Source organism: Haliotis asinina, chromosome 3 (assembly GCF_037392515.1).
Source record: "Haliotis asinina isolate JCU_RB_2024 chromosome 3, JCU_Hal_asi_v2, whole genome shotgun sequence".
In the NCBI taxonomy this organism is placed as follows: domain Eukaryota; kingdom Metazoa; phylum Mollusca; class Gastropoda; order Lepetellida; family Haliotidae; genus Haliotis; species Haliotis asinina.
In genome coordinates, this window is record NC_090282.1 from 85,026,835 (window position 1) to 85,048,713 (window position 21,879).

Here is a 21,879-nt window from a genome sequence, read left to right on the forward strand (position 1 = left end):
ATTTGTGTGTATTTGATTTGGCATCGTGGACAAAAATACACATGTACAGCATTAACAACATTTATGACAAAATGTTATGGATGTCAACTTCTTCTTCATTGTTTTCAAGACATTTCTGGGCTATTCCTTGCCCCTTCGTCAGGTGGACTTCTAAATGCCTCTCAAGAACCTCAGCATTAACAACATTTATTAAGTACATATTTATTGGTACACTTATGCAAAACCTCTTACTTTGGCTGGCAGTGATTTCTCTACATCCTTCTTCACACGACGAATGAGATAGGGTTCAAGTTCTCGATGGAGCGCAGCAAAACCTGTCTTGTCAGCTTTGGAATGCTTCAACTCAAAGTCAGACCAACGGTCAAACCTAAAAATAATTTGTGAAATATTCAGAAAATGATAAAAAAGTTTCTTTTTCAATGTGAGAGTGGAGCAGAAATTTGAAAGATTGGTTCCATGTCGAATTACTGAATAAGCACATATGCATTGTTATTTTGCAATTTTCACAGATAAGAATCAGTGTTGGTCAGCCAATTTTAACAGGTAGTCTGGAAGCAGACAACAACAATTATTTAACTTCATCAACGGGAAAAGGTTAAGAACATAAGTTCTGTAAATGTTCCGTCTCATAATCCGGCTCTTACTTTTCAGGCATGATGAAATGGAGGAGAGACCAGAGTTCCTTCAGAGAGTTCTGGAGTGGAGTTCCTGTGATGAGGATGCGATGATTTGTGTCGAAATCTTTTAAACATTTGTACAGCATGGAGTCATCGTTTTTCAGTCGATGTGCTTCATCCACCCCGAGGAAAGCCCATTGATGGCTACCTAAGAAAGACTGGTTTAACAAAGAACATCCTGATGTAGATGGCATTTACAACACAATCATGAAGCTTTTACATAAAACAGTATATTGGTTGCAAGTCCCAAGTAGTATAAAAAAATATTGTACATGACATATCAATTCTTCTACACAAATGTACATTTGGCACAAAGCTGTGTGATCCTAACATATAATGAGCATTCTCTTAGCATCTACTTCTCTAAGTGACAGCAATTGCTTCTCTAGTAAATAATGCTACATTCTCTTCACTTTCACACATTACCCCAGCAAGACACAGCTACACCACATCAATGCAGCATATACATCTCACTCATATGCACAATTAGACTGAACAGTCCCAGGAGAGTTATCTCCCTTAGATAGTGTGTACTCATAACCCCAGTTTGTGCACACATGGCAAGTTCCCTTAAACAAACAACTTGTTACATCTTCATTCTTTTCTTACCTTGTCTTTCAACAATATTTCATAAGTGGTGACGAGAACATTGAACTTTAACCTCTTGCTGTTGGGATGGTACCATTCATAGTCCCGGATCTTTAAGAAGAAATGATACACACATGCTTATTGTCCATAGTAAGAAACATCAGTCATAACTTCAATAAGACAGCGAGTAGAATATTCAATGCATCTGTTAGGACATGGAATTTTGGAATGAGAAAAGATTTATGTACTTCATAGACAAACAAAGTTGTGAGATGCAGTTTGCATCAGCCAGGAATAATAACTTACCATGTTTCTACTGTTGATATCACCAAGGTACGTGATAACATTCATCTCTGGTGCCCAGTTCTGAAGTTCCCGTTGCCAAGCAACTACTGTGGACAAGGGAACAACTAGGATAAAGGGTCCATAAAGTTGGTAGTTGTTGAAGAGTAGGGACAGGAAGCCAATAATCTGGATAGTTTTCCCCAGACCCATCTCATCAGCCAGTATCACACTGTTTTCTCTGAAACAAGATGGGGTACCCGTGATGATCTTGTCAATCCAGATGCCTCTACCATGGTAGATTAATTCACCTACAAAATCAGCCTGAGAACAGGTTAAATTCAAATGTTCAGTCAGGAAATTATATTCATGAAATTTAAAGTTTAAATACTGCAGAATGCATCTTCAAACAAAGATACGATTTAGAAGGGTCATTCTGACAACAAATATAAAGAATGTGGGTGGTTTGTTGTTTCACGTACTTGGTCCAGGCATTGATGAGCCAGTTCAGTCCTTCCAGTTGGTAGTCTCGCAGTTCCCGGTGGTCACTGCCACCAAGGTACTTGGGTTGAATTTTTAATGGTGAAAATTTTGGACGGACTTTCAGTACCTAGATTAGAAAATTAAAGACATTGCCCCAATCCATGGTTCAATCATTTCAAACACAATTACATCAAACTTCTTTTTTGAACAAAAACAAAGTCCTACAATTATGAATAAAATTCAATCACGAACAAGAGCTATCACAAGATGTATTTACAGATGGAGAATGGGTACTTATCACCACTGTTGGTTCAATGCTACAGGATATCAACCATTTAATATGGTATCTGAAATTGTCAACAGTCACCGGGTTCATCATGAAATGCTTTTGTTTTAGAAATAAGCACTAATAACATTTTCCACAAATTTCAACTTGTTGACACAACAAAAATAATGAAATGTTTAAAATATAAGAAACCCAAGTTATCAACAGGCACCATTAAACCACTAGACATATGTGTTGCAAGTTACAAGAAATATTGAACATAATTCTGCTCAAAATATGTAAAAAATGACAGTGGTCAGATGCGCTGATCGTTAACTTCCATTTTACCACTTGGGTGGTGTTGTATCATGTACAGGTACTCTTGCTTGACAATGGTACGAAAGTCTGTATCGAAACGTTACATTCACGCAATTAAAGAAGTTGTTATCCATAAAATGTTGTTCTAATGTGCACTGATTACCTTGCTGAGTTTGGAGGGTGTACGTTGTGACTTGTTCCTTGCATGGTACTCATCTACAAACTTCTGGAAGTGCTTGGAGACCAATTCCCCATCTTCCCACGTACATTCTGAGTATGGTAAACCTTGCCACTTACACAAATAGTCAGGGAAACCATTGTGCTCGTTAGCTTGCTTCTGATTAGAGTGAGCTGAAGAGTAGAAGGAAATCATCAGGTCTAAATGAAACGTGTGAAACGGACAGTAGGAATGTATACACATAACAACCCATAATGCTGTTCTTCAAATTGCAATAGCAACAGAGGGATAAATGTTGCCATTTAGATCAAAATAACGAACGGTGATACCAACAATGGTTTGATGAATAACAATTAAGAGATTCAAAACCATGTATTCAGCACAAGTGAATAAAACCCTCAGAGATACAACCTCATCACCATAGTTAACACAGAACAGTTACCAAATATAACTGCAAACTACATCATACTCATTATCTCAAGTACATGTGCATTGTATGACAGGTTAGAATTAAGTCATTTCAGTTTTTGAAAAGTATCACAGTTACTCATGACACGGGCACCTACCAATTATTCTCTCACAGAGCCTGTACTGCCCCTGTAATTCTTCCATCATCTCCTGCTGACACTCAAAGTACTCTATGTCTTCTGGAGACGCCGTCAAACGCCTGAAATGTGTGCATGCCAGTACTGTTATGTCAGTGGAAAATGTTCCATATTCAGTGTTTGTGTGTCATTAAACTGAGGACATTTTTCTTAATCCAGAAACAACTACCATGATCACTGACACAGGTCTAATATCATTAACTTGATTTGCTATCAGTCCCAGTTACATGTATCTTCTACATGTCTAACATTATTCCACTATAGTTATACAGCAAACTTTATACCATTCTGCTATCTCCTCATTCTTCTTTTTAAAATTCTCCAGCTTCTTGATGCCATTGACCTTCTGTTCCCGGAGGTTGGCCTCGGACTCCCACGTGTTGTGGATGTGTGCCCAGTTCTTCCACTTGATGAGATACTGTGTCTCCTTGACAACCTCTTTGTCAGTGCCATCAATGACTTGTCCTTCCTCAGTTTGACTCAATGCCGTTGCTGAGGGAGGGTTGCTTCCTGCATTAGGATCACCACAAGTGGCTATATTGTACACTGTGGTCTTGCTGCCTGTAGCTAAAGAGTGAACGGTAGCCACGTAACATCAAGCACGACATACATCCATACTCTACTACACTCATACACTACTGCTGTCATTGCCGTGTTGTACAATTGTTACAGTAGTCATGTTGGACTCCTACACTGATACTGATATAAAACAATACATGGAAAAATAAATAGTAATAATTGGTTTCCATTAAACTATGACTACATAATAAAGCAGTTTGTTTTTGACAAAGGCACTAAATTTCAATTAGAAACAGATCACTTTTAAATGTCTATGTTTATATTTTGAAAACTGCTTTACTATAAAAAGGAAACAAAAATATTTTCACAAGGCCTTGCCCTAGAACCTTCTGTCATAGCAATAACATGATTTACATATCACAAACATTTAGGCAGGGTTTTTTAAGGACATTCTGACACATTTCAAACAGTCTTAATGCTGTATCAGTTTTGCAGCGAGCGAAATGGACACTGGTCCTCTTAATCCTTGCCATACACATTAACAAGGAAAGTATAAGGAAAGCACACAAAGAAATTTGCCTTCTTGGTGTATTGATGCATAAGCTCATTTAAAGGGTTCATTATCTTAAAATCTTATTGGTGTTTGTCTTTAATCAATTTGGAACATGAAGATTGACTTTACTGTACAACACGGCTAACGGATTCATGAAATCATGAAAAGCAATGAAGGTGATTCATGTGCTTTGCTGTTCATTGAAGAGTCCACTTGCTAAATCCCAAAGACAGTTCCTGAACAACATGGCTCAGCTGTATGTACAAGAAAAGCATATGAATCACCGAAGTATGAAATTCCCACATATTGGTGGTACATGTACAGCTTGTGCACTTAGCAACGAAATATACATGCATTAGTCACAATACTGTCAACAGCATACATATTACACCAGCTGCTGGCTGGTTTCTGCTCACATGAAGCAGGCAAAGTGTCTGTAGCTGCACATGTACCACTGAAAATGTGAAATGCACAATGAAAACATGAAAATACAAGCAGGTGGGTCAGGACAATGACAAGTGATGGAAGGTCGCCATGACAATGGTTGGCATGCAGGCAGCTAGCTTTATGAAAACATACACACAACCCAATTCACAGCCATCGTACATGTTTGTGCTAATATCTGCTGGGATTCACACATTTTGGCTGTTTGGATAGCCCCTGAATTGCTTCCTAGAATGACTGCATTTACTTATGTTACAATTGTACATAATTTATGTTGATACAAACAATTAGAACACAAAATAAAAAAACTCATCTTACATTCCAAACATATTACCCAACTGATTGTTTAACTTTAAAATGACTTGTGATAACTGGCTAACATTCAACATGAAACAAGCATTAGCACATGACATCATCTCCCCCAGCCCAGTGCCACTACAAACAAATACACAACAGCATGAGTGAGCATGACATGAGCCAGTCCATGTGATCTCTCGCTCCCAGTCATTCACACCTCCTGCCAAGCTCACACCACCCGTCACCATCCCTTCCTACCGCCAGTGTACCTTCACTATGTAACTCAAATAAATATTACCTCATAGGCAATTGTTGACACAAAAATAAGAAATTCTTACTGAATTGCTAAATTAGAACACTGAACAACATACACAACATAAAACTGAAGTTAAAACATTATTTTCGAACATTTCAATCAATTGTTATGATTTGAATTAGAATCTTATATCAGTGTAACGACTCAACAGCAAATATAAGCAGTTAATATTTTGAACATTTAATACCACTAAGAGATCATTTAATGTAATTTGAGAAATCCATACCTCCTTTAACACCTAATCTTGTGCCTAGCACCTTTTCAACAGTTTCACGACTGTCCTCCTCAGGATCTTCTGCAGCATTAGTCGTCACCTCCATAATGTCATCGGAATCTGTCGAGGCATCCGTGTCTTCCTTGTAACTAAACAAAAAGGCACCAACTACAGACACTTGTCTTTGTTTCACATACTGCGTTTATCACAAAATCAATTACCATACAGAGACAACCAACATAAACTATCGAAAAGACTGTAAATTTTGTGAAACTTTGTGAGAATTACTGTGTTTTAATGAAAGATTTGGTTTTAACACATGGTAAAGGGTTTCTGCTGAGCACTGCCACCATGCAGGTAAAGCTGTCTGTGCTAGGAGTAAGAGCAGTGCACTACTATGCCAGACACAGCCTTTGAAATTCATGGCACAGACTACTAAACTGTGCTGAAAACAAGTGAAACCACATTTGAAGGTAGTATTTCTAAAACACATGTGAATGTTTTAACTTGCTTTAAATCCTTACTGAATATGAATATAATTACAGTTGACAATTTTGTGCTGTTCAAGGAATCAACTTGATAAACAAGTACATGAAAACCATGGAGTAGTCTTCACAATACAAACAACTTCTAAGGCTGTAGACACCTTCGCCACAAAGCATAGATATACAAAGCCAACTTGTGCGCAGATCACCACAACAGCTGACAAAGAACTAACTAGGTGTTTCAAAATGCCAGGCAACACAATTGTATGTTCTCCCATCCATCTCAAACATGATCAGATGGGGAGTCTCACTCAAGATAACCAGAGCACAGGCCCTCGTGTCATTGCAAAAATTAAAGATTTTTTTTTAAAATAGAAAAAATCTGAGATGACCTTAACTTTAAACACTTCACAGTATAATATATCTAGACAATGATGGAGGATGATGACAACAAGCACGATAAGGCCAAATAAGAGGGGGTGTGGTCAAAACAAGCCCTCTCAATGGTCAACGCTTGCTATTATCCTCAATTTGTGTCAAGACCATTTTGTTGAGTCAAAATCGGCTTTCAGTCAACTTGTAGAAACAACAATATAGAAATGGCACAGGTCATGAGTGGCGATCAATCCGCCGATCACCCGTGATTATGTTTAGATGAAGTTTTTATTGTTTGCATGTGATGGTAGCATAGTGATTGGCAAAGCAGATTGGTGGGGTATACCGAAATGTCTGGCCTTGCCTAGATATATTACTGCAAACCGTTTCAAGTCCCTGGTCGTCTCAAAATTCCTATATTTTTTTTTTTGAAATTCTTTAATCCTCACAAAGACACGAGGGCCTGTGAACAAGAGCCTATGTATGCACTTCGTTAATCATTCAATTTAACATTTTGAGGGTCATGTGTATCTTTCATAATGACAGACAAAAATAATATAAAGAGTAAATAAAGTGATCCTTGTCCTCTTTAGTTTGTTCATTCATGTCTATGAAACATTACGTTACTATGTTTCTATGTAGATCTCAAGCTAAGGCTTTCAAAAGCATAAGCTAGAGATTCCACTTTTCCTGTAATTTGTCATCTTGTTTGATGAAAATTATAAGACATGGAAGAGAAAATAATTAAAACATCAAAAAGGAATGGTAGATGAATTTTCCCTCATGTGATAAGTCTCCCAGACACTTCAGCACAAAAGTGAAGAGTTTATAAAGTTGCTACATATGAAGCAGATTATGATATTAGTAACCATGTTGATTACTGAAAGTCATGCCAGATGCCCTTGGACTAGAATTCAGCAGATTGTATATGAAGATTGTACACAAAGGACATAGTTGGTTCAAAATACAACATCAAGTAAAGAGATTCTTAAGATAAATTCACAAATGAAGTTACTACTATCTTACCTAACGTGTTTAGTTGACTTGCGCTTGGAAACACGAGAGGTTTTGCTCCTGCTATAGAGAATTATCCTCTTTAACGCAGTCATATATCATAAATATGATCAATGCATTTACTTACTATTCTGAACCAAGTCTCATCATATTTAACACATCCTGGTTTTGGCATGTGCAATTTATATAATTTAGTAAACCAAAAAATATACACGACTAAAATACACTTTCGGAAACACATAAGGAGCCTGTTTAACAAATGCATGTGCAGCTAATCAAAATAATACATAATATTCTGACTGGACCAGTAAGCCTATGATATAGCATTATATAGAACACATTTGTTCTATTTTCAAAGTGACCTTTCAATTCACTGGTACAGTAGCACCATACTATGTCCATACATGAGGACTCTGTAAGAATGTAGGCACCCAGCCACCAATGCTTGTCACTGGGAGTGATCAAACGGTTTAGAGTTGTTCAGGAGTGGGGCCCACACATGGTGATTTTGCATTTCAATCATTGCAAGCTTGGATGGATGCTTATGATTTACAGTTCAATATGAAACATATGGAATATTGCAGAGAAAAGCATTAAACACAAAAATAGAAAACAGTTGGGAATAAATCTTGGATATATAAAATGAAATTATACATTACAGTGTTTAAACTATAAGTACGTAACTATTCCTATAATTGCCCAAGTCTGTAGCAAATATGAACCAGTATGTAGCTTTAGCACAAGTAACCCTCTGAAACTTTGCAAGAAATAAAACTTAAGTATGCTTTAGTTTCACAAAAGGTGATTTCAGCTCCACTGTTTATGTCTCCAATACATTAAGGAACTGTGGGGAAAACAGTGATATCGACAAGAAGGCTCAACCTGAACATCACTTGATAAAACACATATGTACATGAGTGTAAGCCCACAAAGCACCTGGGAAAAACTCACAGTTCAGCGAAACTAGCAGCAAAATAAATTAAAGAAGTAAACTGACATGCATTAGTGGACAACATGCCAAATTGCCAGAAGTATCTTGACCTGAACTCATGAAAACTTATTAGTGATTTAATCCATAAAGCTCTCCCCTCACTTGCCCTCTAATGCATCGCTGAAGGATGTAATATCTTCTCACCTGACTTTTGAAGCCACTGCCCTCCGAGCCACATGTCTCCTGTCTTCATCCGAGTCTTCCTCACACCCACTAGTAGACCCTGATGATAACCTTTTCTTTCTTGAGCTGGCTGGTTTCCGCGGAGACTTGGAGCCTCGAGGTGGTCTCCGTGCAGGTTTGATACGGGCTCTCCGACTACAGACAGATTCAGAAAGTAAGACTTTGTTTGTCTAGATACCAGCAAAAGTGTGCATTTGATATGTGCCAAATCATAAAGAATGTTCAAAGGAATGCATTATTTGTCTAGACAAAGGACTTAACGAATGCAGAGGGAGTATACAACTCATGAAGCTTTACAAGACAATACTAGGGTTGAGAGACATACACATTTCTGTCTATCTCTTCAATGCTGGGTAAACAGGCATATTCCAGTCAAATATTCTTCTACTGAGTCAGGCTGGGCAGGGTACAAGTCCTAGAAACTTTAATGGAAAAGCTGCTAAACCAGCTCACTCACACCCATTTACATTAGAAACGTAAAATATCTGTGTGAAGACACTTTGACCTGCTTTTGTCACATTAAATGCATTTAAAACAATACGGCTAAGACAAATCATTCGGTATTATCATTACCTACAAAACAAAACGTCACTTGACATAAACAGGGACACATGACAAAAGGGACAACATTTTTCTTACCTGGCATTAATCTTGATTGGTTTGTAGTCCCCTGAGCTGGCCTCATTGCTGTCATCACTTCCAGCCCAGTCAGTTGACCTGCAACGTTCAGTGTCAAATTAATCATATAAAAGACGTCAAGCAATACAAATATAATCTGGTCCAATGCAAGAGCAGGAAGTCATTCATGTGAAATTTATGAACAGGTTTGAAAGACAAAAAATCTAGTGGCTAGGATAGATCCTTTGTCTTTAGCGATAAGTCCTGGGTGTTTAGTCAATAGAGATATCAACATAAACATAAGAAACACATGACTTGGTGAGACTTGCAATAAGAATTTTCTCCTGTAGTGTAAGTCACCTCCACCCATAATGAGTAATGTGCATATTGGTTTAAACCCCAACTTCTTTCTCGTTGCTAGGAGAAGAGAACCTACCCTTTCCTCTTTCCTCTCTTCTTGGACCGAGGGTGGTCGTCATCACTGTCACTCTAAAACAAAAGACAACCAGTAGTTGGTCATGCTGTAGTAATAGCAGACTGACAAAAGTATCTTTGCAATTCCTGGGTTGGCCTGCAGGACTGCTTACATACGATACGCTTTAACATTGGTTTTAGAACATAAATCTAAAAAGCGTCAACTTTTAACATTTATCATGTGACAAAGACAACAAATTTCACACATTATGTATGATGTAGACCTCTGATTTCAAAGACTTGTCTTCAACATTTTTTTATGGATGTTCAAACTGGAAACACTTTGGCAATTCACCCATCTACCATCCAGCTAAATTGCAGGTAACTTACAGCATTGGCAGCATTGTAGCGTACAGGTTCCTTCCTGGACCTTGCAGACCTACGTATTCCATATAGATCTGGTTCCTCATTCCACAACTCCTGGAAAGACAGCATCTTACCACCTTAACACATCTGCATGGTTCATATATATATATCACGATTCACTTAAATTCAAATATCAATTTTGGAAAGAGTTGTCAAAAACAATAATTTCACAAGTTTACCCCAGTGCCTAAAAACATGAGCACTACTACATTTTAGGGATGCTGGCATGTGTCAGTACCTGTTCTAAGTCAGTAAATTATAAGAATTTATCTCTAAATGCTTATACAGGCAGATACACTAAAACCATGGAGATGATACTGAGAAAAGGAAAACACGTATCCAAGATTTGATAGTTCGGGGCTTTTATACAGGAGACTATATTCACAACAATAACACATGAACACTAATCTATTTAAACGAAATCAATATTTAAGCATAATCTATCAATTGTCTTCTTGTCTGTGCCTACCTGCTTTAAGCGTTCCTTCTTAGATCGGCTCCTCCCTGAACTGGTATCTTGGGAATCAGTGTCCACAAGTGACTCCTTTGAGTCCTCGTCATGTTCGCCATGGTCATCTTCATGGTCATTATGGTCTCCTTGCTCGTGTTTCACTGGAGATTCATCTTCGCTCTCTGATTGGCTACTTGATTTAGAATCACTGTCACTTTTGTTTATCTCACTATGAGAATCTTGATCATTGTCGGACTGATTACTGGACTCGGATGAACTCTTGTTTGACTTATCGGACTTAGATCCACCTGAATCCGAATCTGAACCAGAACTTGACCCACTGAAACATATGGATTGAACTTGAACAGACTAATTTTCTGATAATTTTCTGCAATTTCTGCACCTTGTGCTCATAAACAAGAAAGGGTTCACAAATCTTTTGTGCTACAGAACTGCACTTAAAAGCATGTAGAAACAATTACTTTCCCAATTTTCTGCCATAGGTCTTTGAAAGAACAACTCCCTGCACTATACTTAACCAAGAAAAAGGACCTGTTTATGTACTTGTTTCAATAACAGCACAAATAGTTGACTAAATGACAAAATATTTTTTGAGGCAAGTTGTTTTCCTAACTTCATTGATTACACTCAGAATACTCCTTAAAGAAAATGATATATTACAATAACTATTATGCCCATAAATTAACTTACCTTGACCCCGAATCTGACCCTGACCCACTGTCTTCGTCGTTATCCAGTTTGTCGTTACTCAACTGAGGCAATGTGTGCTTGTAGCTGGCATCACTTAGGTAGTCTGTCTGTGGTAAAGACGTTGTTGTCAGTCCACTGGGGTTGTTGTTTGTGATGTTGGTGTTAGTACAGGTAGCAGAGGAGGTGGTGGTGCCTGACCCAAACACAGGGTTATCAAATTTTGTAAGACCGGATATTCCAATCTGAAAATATAACATTTGTTATAACTACAAATCCACTGACAAAGAAATAAAGGAATACACAGTATGAATGTTAGTGTTACTTAGATAACTGAATGGAAACTCATAAAACTGTTTAATCTGGATCCAGAGGAAAAGTTTCTTTAATTTTTAAGATAACTGTAAAATTTTTACATAAGAAGTCTTGTTAAACAGCAGATGAAGACAAAATAGGATCAGACCCAAACATTAATCTTTCTCTCTTACAAGAGGCCAAAATAGTAATGTTAAACCTATTATTCTAAACACATGATCTTCAGCTAGTTTTTGTAAAATGGATGTCTTCATTTAAAACGGAGTTCCTATTGTAGTTACTCAAAGACTAGCCAATATTCTAGACACTGTGCAACCACTATCACTACAAAGTTGTTGGTAATATTATGTTGCTGCAACCACTATGATTACAAAGTTGTTGGTAATATTATGTTGCTGTTATCCCAAATATATTTTTTTTGTTCTTTTGCTGAATACGATGTGACATCCATTACTTCAATATATACTGCGTATCAGTAGCTTAATTTCCTCGTTAAAGCGAAGTCATGAAACCAAGAAATATACTCGAAACTGACATGACTGCTACTGTGCTACATACTCTTATAGACAATAAAGAAAGTTCGATTTTTCTTAAAGGCGTCATCATCAAAATGACAAATAATACACATCATAGGATCTGTGAAATCGCTTACAACACATTTAGATATGAGCCAGATTGGTCCACATTCAATTATTAAGTGTTAAGGAGACTTCATTCCACATTACCAACTAAAGTTGCTCCCCAATATGACTCATAAGTGAAAAGTGTCTGCCTGTAATTCTTAATGAAACAAAATATTTCATTACTGTATGTTAAAATGTACTGTATAACAAAGTACACAATCACAGGATCTGTGAAATCGCTTACAACACATTTAGATATGAGCCAGATTGGTCCACATTCAATTATTAAGTGTTAAGGAGACTTCATTCCACATTACCAACTAAAGTTGCTCCCCAATATGACTCATAAGTGAAAAGTGTCTGCCTGTAATTCTTAATGAAACAAAATATTTCATTACTGTATGTTAAAATGTACTGTATAACAAAGCCTAATAATACAGTGGAGGTCAAATAAGGGAGGACTACTTAACAAGTATGTCAGTACAGGCACAGACAAGCAAGCACGACGAAGATATCTCAATGGCGTCCTGACCAAAACGAACAATCTCTGTGTACAATTTACAAAGGACATGCCAACCAAACAATATCAAGTAAGAAAACAGCAGTCCAACTTTTATAATGATACTTTGTTACAATAATAATTTCTGATCTGAAGTTAAAATAATTAACTTAATATTTAAAGATAACACAACAAACTGCAGAAAGAAAGAAAACGTCACTTAGATATCTGAACATGTAAATGTCTAAATGAGTGAATAAGTAATTTTAATCGAAAGGAGGCAGTACATAACACAAGAGAAACAAAGTAAAATCTAAACTTGAAAAAAATACCAACCAAAGTTCAAAGTTTTCTAAGTCCAAACCATTAAAAAATTAACATGAATAAATAAGGATCGTTTAAAAACATTTTGAGATATAGAAAGACTCAGAAAAGGAGTAAAAGTAATCTCATCCAAAAGCTATTTGACTGGAGAACATCACCAGACAAAGACATGTATCTAACCAACAAGTTAAGAAAGACAGGAGTTACTTCCCCTGAAAAGATCCCATTGCCTCTTTGCATGTATTCTTGTTATGATAAACAAAAAGAGTAAATACATTGAAATCTGGCAAGCACTAGCTTCAAACAATGTAGCTATAGGTGTAACAGTAATCTGAAACCAGGTGAAAAACATGCAATGAGAACACCCAGACAAACAAAAGACATTTGTTATGGCTCTATGATTGAGTCTTTTCTTGCACCTTTTCATGTCAATCATAATTTATCAGCACAAGATCATCTTCAGGTAATGTTAATACCTGATAGTTGACAGAAAGATGAGTGAAGGCACCTGACCTAAAACTGTACTTAATATAAGAAGTATATTACAGCATAAATGACAGAAATATTTAACAGTTTCATTATCAATATCATTTCTTTCTCAGGTTCATGGTAATACATCACCAACAATTATATAATGAATGTTTGCATGAATCATGACTCCATTACTGGAATGAGCACAAAAGCAATGTTCAAGACTCCTCACAAACATGTAAAATATTTACAGTCAATTTACCCTCTGCTAACCTTGTCATATCCCTCAGCATCCTTGATCTACCACCATCTTACAACATTAAATTGTATGTGTGGCTAATCCTTATTGTTTACCCGTATACTTGAGATTTGATATCAGTGAGTGAGTTTTGCTTTCCACTGCACTCAGCAATAGTCCAGCTGTAAATACGAGTCTGGACCAGACAATCTAACGATCAATAGCATGAGCATCATTCTGCACAATTGGGAACCGATGACATTTGTCAACCAAGTCAGCAAGCCTGACCACCCGATCCCTTTAGTCGCCTCTTACAACAAGCATAGTTGCCTTTTATTGGTTGCTTAAGGCCTATTCTACCTTGGACCTTCACAGGTTGATTTGACATCAACCTAACTTACATTATACTAAACATTTTACTGTTCCCAGCAGTCATGTCCAAGTGCCTTAAGTCTTAGGACAATGACTATGAGAAAATCGCAAAAGTATTATGATGAAGAACAAGGAAGTCATCTAAACACAAACATCAGATAAGACAAAATCCAAAGTAATATGCATGCTTTTGTTAGTTGTATCATATTCTAATTATTATTATCACTTATACACAGACAGAGTACAAGGTTTGAAGGCCTCTTTGGCCTAAAAACAGCAGGCACAGAGCAATGATAAAAAACAAAACAAAAAACATTTGATGCTTATAAGTCAAATATAGTAAGTACGATGTGTCTCCTGTCTTTCAAGAAGTGTCATATTCATGAGATGGTACTGTTGACAACTTGACATCCTCTTACCGACATATACCAGTGTTTCCACTAACTTATTTATGAAACACTGTGTCCAGCGATATGAATGAAATTTGCCAGTCATATCCTATTACAGCCATACCTCGCAATAACGCTCTTGCCAATTAAATTGTGTAGTAGGGTGGGTAAACACTACATCCGAGAATGTAAGAAGTCACAATACTCAAACCCATTTTCATTTATTAAAACCATTTACAGTAACCAAAGATGTACATTCGTCTCTGCCGTAAGAAAGGAGAATGAAACAGCATTACCCCATTCCATACTTCTGCTTACCACATTCATGAGGGTATTTTTTTTTCACATACCGCGATAGCACTAATTTCACTTCATTCTCCGCAATCACGAACAGATTACAGCCTCGTAATCCATGGACCGTAAGACCTGCATTACCGACTCATTGAAGTCATATTTGACAATTAATTGCCCACATTTGTTTTCACAATCAAAGTGTACTGCAGGAAGTCAGTGGTGTCTTATCAAACTGTTTCCTACACAACATGTATCCAGCCTGATAACCCAAAGTGCCTAGTCCAGTCAGAGACAAAATAATAAATATATGATCTCTGGTCTAGTATGTTATTACATTAAATATGTTTGTAGACAGCTTGCATTATACCTTTGTAGACAGCTTGCATTTGACGATAGCAACATATAATATCTATGTTAAAATAACTGCATATAAATTACCTTGATAATGGAATAGAAATTCTTTCATGCTATACCATCAGATAATTTTTAGATGAATCCGTTACATATAAAGGACCAAAACATCGATGCACAGCTGATCGCTATTTCAGGCTTAGTTGAGTAACAGGTAGCATAAGAGGAACAACAATTGAATATTCATGTCTAGTGGTGCTTGACTGCAATTTTCCTATACATACTTCTATTTTCATGTACAAAGTTTGTTTCTTCGCCTCCTATGATACGATACAGTTTTCTCGGGGCAATACACGAAAAAGTAGCACTTTTATTATGTCCATGGAAAATATGATAATGCTTGGCCTTTGTTCCATGTTTTGTAATAATTGCTTTTACGGAAGTGTATAATAAAGCAGGGGTCATCCATGGACCTTAAGACACAGGTTATGACAATCTAAAATTTGAAAGCATTCTCTGCCTTCAAGGAATTTGACATCTGGTTAGACAATCGGAAAAACTTCAGCTTTCAGCAATTTGTTACGAGCTAAACTATGATTTGAGGTAATACTAATTGAACTGAACTGAACCCGATCCTGTTAGTCGCCACTTACCACAAGCATAGTCGCCTTTTATGGCAAGCATGGGTTGCTGAAGGCCTATTATTCTACCCTGGGACTTTCATGGGTCAAATCTCTTTAGACTTAAAACGAAAACACATTGCTCATTTCTGCACTAATATCTACGAAACAAAGTCCTCTTTTCACAAAACCTATCTCACAACCACTCAGGCTGTAGTTGGGCCGAACATTGTTTAACAAATATTTCAAACATATCAACCACATAAATTGTAGATATAAACACAACAAAAACAGAATTTTTTCCTATTACTGACAGTGCTTTAGTAACTTTGCTCTTGCAGTGGAATCTACATCAGTGCCATGTTAGCAAATATAGAAGGATATATTTTGGGAATTATAGCTCAAAATGATTCCTAATAACAGATATAAACACAACAAAAACAGAATTTTTTCCTATTACTGACAGTGCTTTAGTAACTTTGCTCTTGCAGTGGAATCTACATCAGTGCCATGTTAGCAAATATAGAAGGATATATTTTGGGAATTATAGCTCAAAATGATTCCTAATAACACTACCAGAATAACTAAGATCCAACAAAATAAAACTTAGAATTCAAAATACATCAAAAAATTTCACTTTGCACAAAGACATCCATTTGTAAGTTAAGAAATGTACTTTCCTGGCCTCACAGCAGGTCACAGTGAATGAAAGCACTGTTTTTGAAATTAAGCCCATAGCTTAAATGGCCCTTGTGATCACCTTTCCGACACATGCTAATGACTTCTTGGATTACTTCTTACCACCAAAACGAACACTGATATAGAAACAAGCAAATTATTATTCCAATGCGACTAGTTTTGGGGAAAACAATCAAGAAGTGTTCAAAGTATTGGTTGCATTGATAATGCGAAAGAAAACTAACAACACTCTAAATCAAAACCATAAAAAACCCACAGATATTGAAACACTTATATGTAAGTCCTCTCACTACACAGCAACACAATCAATCAATGCATACTGTTGAATTACAATGTGAACATCCTGAAACATGTGCTGCAGTGAATTCAGTAGACATTCAGATAATCAAATATATCTACATCAGCAACTACAAACAAATAATCATTGTTTTAACATACAAATAATCAAAACATCAAGTGTTCATACAAATATCTGTCACTGCCATCCTACTTCCGTCAAAAATATTTTGAAAACTGCATAATCCAACAGAAACAGAAATATGGCAAAATTTCTGATGAGAAGCAGAAGAACATTTCAAAATGAGATGCTATTGATCTTCATTTGAGCATTACAAATGACACAATTATACAAACACCAAGAAAAGAAACTGTAGCCAACTGACATGACACTTCATATCAAATAATGAAAGTATAGATAATATTTTCTATGTTCTCTAGCAGTTATTTTTTTCACTTATTTGAACTTGAATACTTAGTGCAATGATATTGCAAATAATAACAAAAAATGGATGAAAATTAATAAATCTGAATGGTAAAGTATGAAATGGGTGCAGAACAAATTCATATACAGTATACAGAAAATACAGTGTAGTGAAACAATCCAAGTTTTCTCAAAGGCGTCCGAAAAAGATCACAATCAAAGCCCTTGAATTATTATCTATATGCTTGGAATGAATGTTTTTAACCAAAACTTACATGGTCCACATTTAATTATGACAGGCAATATTCTCTTAATCACCTGCCATAATAAGATTAACTTGTACCTGCTCTGCAAAACTAAGTCTATTGCAAATTTTGTTTGGATAAATGAAAACCAAGAGCATATATAAATACAAAAAAGGAAATAAGCATTAATAATTAAACGCTGACATACATGTGGTAACATGGTCTTCCTGGTCACTTCATATGACCCGGAGTAAAATAATAAAGAGAAAAAATCCATCAAAACATGAAAATGATCACATTCTCATCATAACCTACATCAATATTTGTTACAAGAAAGCATGTAAATAAGCAAGTGTGTGTAAATGTAGAGTAAATGAAGCTGTTTGTATGCTAAAACACCAACAACATGCAAAACAAGTGCCACAGTAACTACAGTGAGCAGTCATTTCCTCAAAATAATTCTAAGTCCAAATCGAGTTCATAACGAGTTATCTCCCTTAGATTTCCACAAACAGGAGGAAAACAGCTGCCTTAATAATGAAAACTGATGCACAAGTACAACAAGGTTCAGGTCATGTAGTTTGTAACATATTCATGAAATGAAGTCAGTTAAAATTGTCAGTGTATGTGTTGCTGCAGCATACCAATATGGTAGCAAAAATATCAACCAAATTCTTCAGGAAGAGACTAGTAAATACCTAGCCAATTTCCCAAGAATCATTGCATAAGCAGGGAAAAGGAAAATGGAACTGAATAAACAATATGTTAGCTGATTAAACCTGACACAAGTCAAGTACAAAGAAACTATGTAAAATCCACTCACGCCCTTGGTATGCACAATAACTGAGTAAGGTATGGATCATGGTTATTTGTTGCAACAAAGCCTGCACAGTGCATAAAATTAAATTAATGCTTATCAGGACTATTCAGATACTTCCAAAATTAAATCTCCATGAAAGTCCAAAGGGAAATAACTGACTTGCTTCTGACAATGTAACACTAACAAAGATTCTGAACCCACAATTTGCAAAAGCAGCACTATGACCAACATGAATATTATGACATACTCATATGAAGTTTTCTACACTTCTTGAATCATTGTCAAACAAGTTATGCAAGGAACACAGAAAAATAGAATTAGTTGTCAGTAAAGTACAATAGGGTTAACTACTATGGATATGCTTGTCATGTCAACAACATAACCTTTTAAATATGTAAGAAGCAGCGGTGACAAAATATGCGAAGGGCTAGACCAAAGGAAGAAGTAAAGATCACTCTGCTTATCATATGAGCCAATACATTTGCCAACATTTAAGATCCAGTTGGAGTGGAGAGTGTTTGAATAAATGACTGAGAAAACAATTACACACATTTAATTGTATGACAAGGTCTCTAGTGAGTAATAGCTCATAAACAAGATCATGCACATGTTACTCATAATTTGCCACTCAAGTTGCCTATGGTTACAACCACCTCAATACTATAAACTGAGTTCTCATGTTACCATAAACTGTAGTTATTGCAAAACATAACATGAGCCATATCCTTTGTCTCATCAATCCTTTCATTAGAAAATCATTTGTATTACACTTCATGCACAATATGTACCTAAACAGTACCACTAATCACATGTCCACTTATTACTGTGACCATACCAATGTGATCATTTCACAAGATTAAGGTAAAATTGAGGATATATGATGTATATCCAGCATTGTGTTAAATGATATGAAATGTCAAAATAATCACTGCATGTGCATATCTAATGAAATCACTACTGTATTTACACATCTGTTATTTTATAATGTCATTTTGAAATGTTTCACTTATGAATGATGATCACTCTGATCTCAAAACTTTGCATCTAAATGATAAGAAATAAGATTTGCATCTAGGGTAAAAGGACTCTACATGTAGAGACTGGAATAACATACTACCTTTAGGCAGCATCAGCAAATGTGTCAGTAACCAATATTTTAAAGACATTTCACTGAACATCAAATAAACAATAAACAGGCATAATTAAGGATTTACAATTAAATTGTTCCACCACAATCAAAACAGCTGCCATCCAGATCTTTAAAATCTGATTCAAAAAAGGTCAAAACTCTATTTTTCATTGATGTGTTAAAAATCAGACAAATTATGTGTTTAGTAAATGGTATGTCTGCTGACTATTTACAGAGCAGTACTGTTGATATTAGTCCTTTTGAATGGTCCATTCCACCCCAAAATACACATACAATGCATGACCTTATTGTGAAGAACAAGGTGCGTTGATTAATAATATCATAACAATCTATCTAAGACAGATTTTATGTTGGTGATCAAATCATGGTCTTCAGCTTGGATTTACTATATTACTTCATGTTCACACTCTACAGGGTGCTGCTAAAGTGTTTCCAAAAGCTTAACATCATAAGAAGTGTAATGAAGACACCTAAAGGTATGTATGAATGAGTAACAGATCGCCACCATTATAACAATTTCAAAGTCGCAAGTAATCACTGGAGAACTAATATATGTATTACTTACACTAGTGAATGCTCTCAGACGATGTATACACATACTAATTAACATTAAATGAACAGAAGTGAGAGAAGTACATGAACACAACCTTTGAAAACAACAGAATATGATCAAATTTACAAAACAATACATAAAATGTGAGAATATTGTATGCATTCCATGCTAAAACCATACAATATTGTTGTAAAGCTGTGAACAAACATACTAAAGAACTGTTTCACGTAAATTCACAAAGTTCACAGGTCTGTTGAAGAAGGGAGAATGGGAATTGCTGAGCAATACTGCCTAACTCGAAACAAAGTCAAAATTTGCAAAAATGGGTCCCATTTAGAAATGAAAACTACCAAGGTCATTTGAATGTCACAGTGTCTGGGAAGCCTTTGAAGGTAAAATAAACATGAAACACGATCAATTATGATACATTTTGATCAAAAACATGTTGTAAACAATGATTCCTTCCACAAATATCACAAATATTCCTGCGTGGGGTAGGCTTGTTAAAATCCAGATTTCTCAATTTAGGTCCATGAAAAGGAAACCAAAGTGGCTGTAACGTTGAAAACAGACACTGGGGTAATCAGATATAAGCATAAGATCCACTAAAACACCAAAATATAGTTGTAAACAATCGCATCTTGGAATAGCGTTGTAGACGAAGTCAAAATTCATCATGGCCGACTACCGCCAAGTAAGCAGTTCGTCACGTAACACCTGATCGAGAGGCTAAATGGTAAGAAAACAAATGAATTACTACAGCCAAAGGTTGCTAAAACATAAATGAATGTGAGCGGCACAACCTGACAACATTCATGGAGTCGTACCTTGCTCATCTTGGATCACACACGAGCTCCATCATGGCGTCGTCTGCTGACTGAACAATGAAGCGAAATGAGCAGAAATTCCTTTCCAATCACGTGCCTCGTCTGTTCCAATCCACGCCCGAGGTTGGTCTAGGAGGTGAATTAAAAATCAGCGATTAATTTGGCGCAAATTTGATTAAAATCCGTTCACAAATGCATATTCCATACACATTTTCGTTGAGTGGGTCCTCTCAAAGGCAAAAATTACGGAAATATGTTCAAACGATTTCACTGAAAGCAAAACCATAACAGGAAAAGTGCCAGGGGTGCCTATTGACATCTAATAGAATCCTGAAGTCGACAAATGAAAATAAAACGCGTTATTTACCTGATTAAACGCATGTGCCAATGTCGATACGTTAAAAACCGTCAGGTGCAGATTTGAGAAGCTAAAACCATCATGGCCGCCATTGTTCTTTACTTCACGTTGTACGCGCAAGGGACTATGGGTAACGCACTATCATGAGTGATCGGCGCGACGCAACTGCATTTGGCCCTCCGCAAAGCTAAGCAGGTCACAGTGCACTAAAATCTGGGATAATTTATTCAGATGTTCTACATGTATAACACGCAAATGACGTCACTCCCCGGGATTGTTGACTTCTTGTAAACAAGTGTCTATACAGTGTCAACCTATTTGACAAGTGTAATGTACGCTGAGATGCACGGTTATTAATTAACTATACATATATAAATGAATATCTGCAAGTATTGCGTTGGGTGCGACATTCTACAGATATTTGCACTGCTAACAATATTGAAACCCAAGAAACCATTTTGATGTGAAAATAACTAAATAACAGGATATGAAGTCTGGAGCGTTTCACAAAATATGCAGTGTCAGCAATTCCTATACCGACCGGTCCGGAGATGTTTTATGGTAGGCTAAGTATGTTATCATTATGAATTATACGCACTGCAGCTGGAGAAACACACGTCAGCGTTT

At 36.3% G+C, this 21,879-nt stretch overlaps 1 protein-coding gene across 8 annotated transcripts in view; it reads right to left on the reverse strand.

The window, feature by feature from the left end:
• Positions 1–21,419, reverse strand: part of LOC137278642 (chromodomain-helicase-DNA-binding protein 1-like) — a 45,114-nt gene extending 23,695 nt beyond the window's left edge. For 3 of the 8 annotated variants that reach the window (XM_067811133.1, XM_067811139.1, XM_067811132.1), the window contains exons 1-18: positions 21,262–21,364; positions 20,895–21,023; positions 11,408–11,649; positions 10,715–11,036; positions 10,210–10,299; positions 9,842–9,894; positions 9,427–9,504; positions 8,749–8,922; positions 7,626–7,676; positions 5,752–5,888; positions 3,681–3,963; positions 3,358–3,458; positions 2,777–2,964; positions 2,030–2,157; positions 1,572–1,788; positions 1,287–1,376; positions 645–835; positions 232–367 (exon numbers count right to left, since the gene is read on the reverse strand). In XM_067811133.1, the coding sequence (XP_067667234.1) occupies positions 232–367; positions 645–835; positions 1,287–1,376; positions 1,572–1,788; positions 2,030–2,157; positions 2,777–2,964; positions 3,358–3,458; positions 3,681–3,963; positions 5,752–5,888; positions 7,626–7,676; positions 8,749–8,922; positions 9,427–9,504; positions 9,842–9,894; positions 10,210–10,299; positions 10,715–11,036; positions 11,408–11,649; positions 20,895–20,903 (2,490 nt within the window). In that variant the 5' untranslated portion in view covers positions 20,904–21,023; positions 21,262–21,364. Of the gene's footprint in view, positions 1–231; positions 368–644; positions 836–1,286; positions 1,377–1,571; positions 1,789–2,029; positions 2,158–2,776; positions 2,965–3,357; positions 3,459–3,680; positions 3,964–5,751; positions 5,889–7,625; positions 7,677–8,748; positions 8,923–9,426; positions 9,505–9,841; positions 9,895–10,209; positions 10,300–10,714; positions 11,037–11,407; positions 11,650–20,894; positions 21,024–21,261 lie in introns of all 8 variants that reach the window. The other 5 variants (XM_067811137.1, XM_067811138.1, XM_067811134.1 and 2 more) reach the window with 5 other exon arrangements.
• Positions 21,420–21,879: the final 460 nt, after the last annotated feature.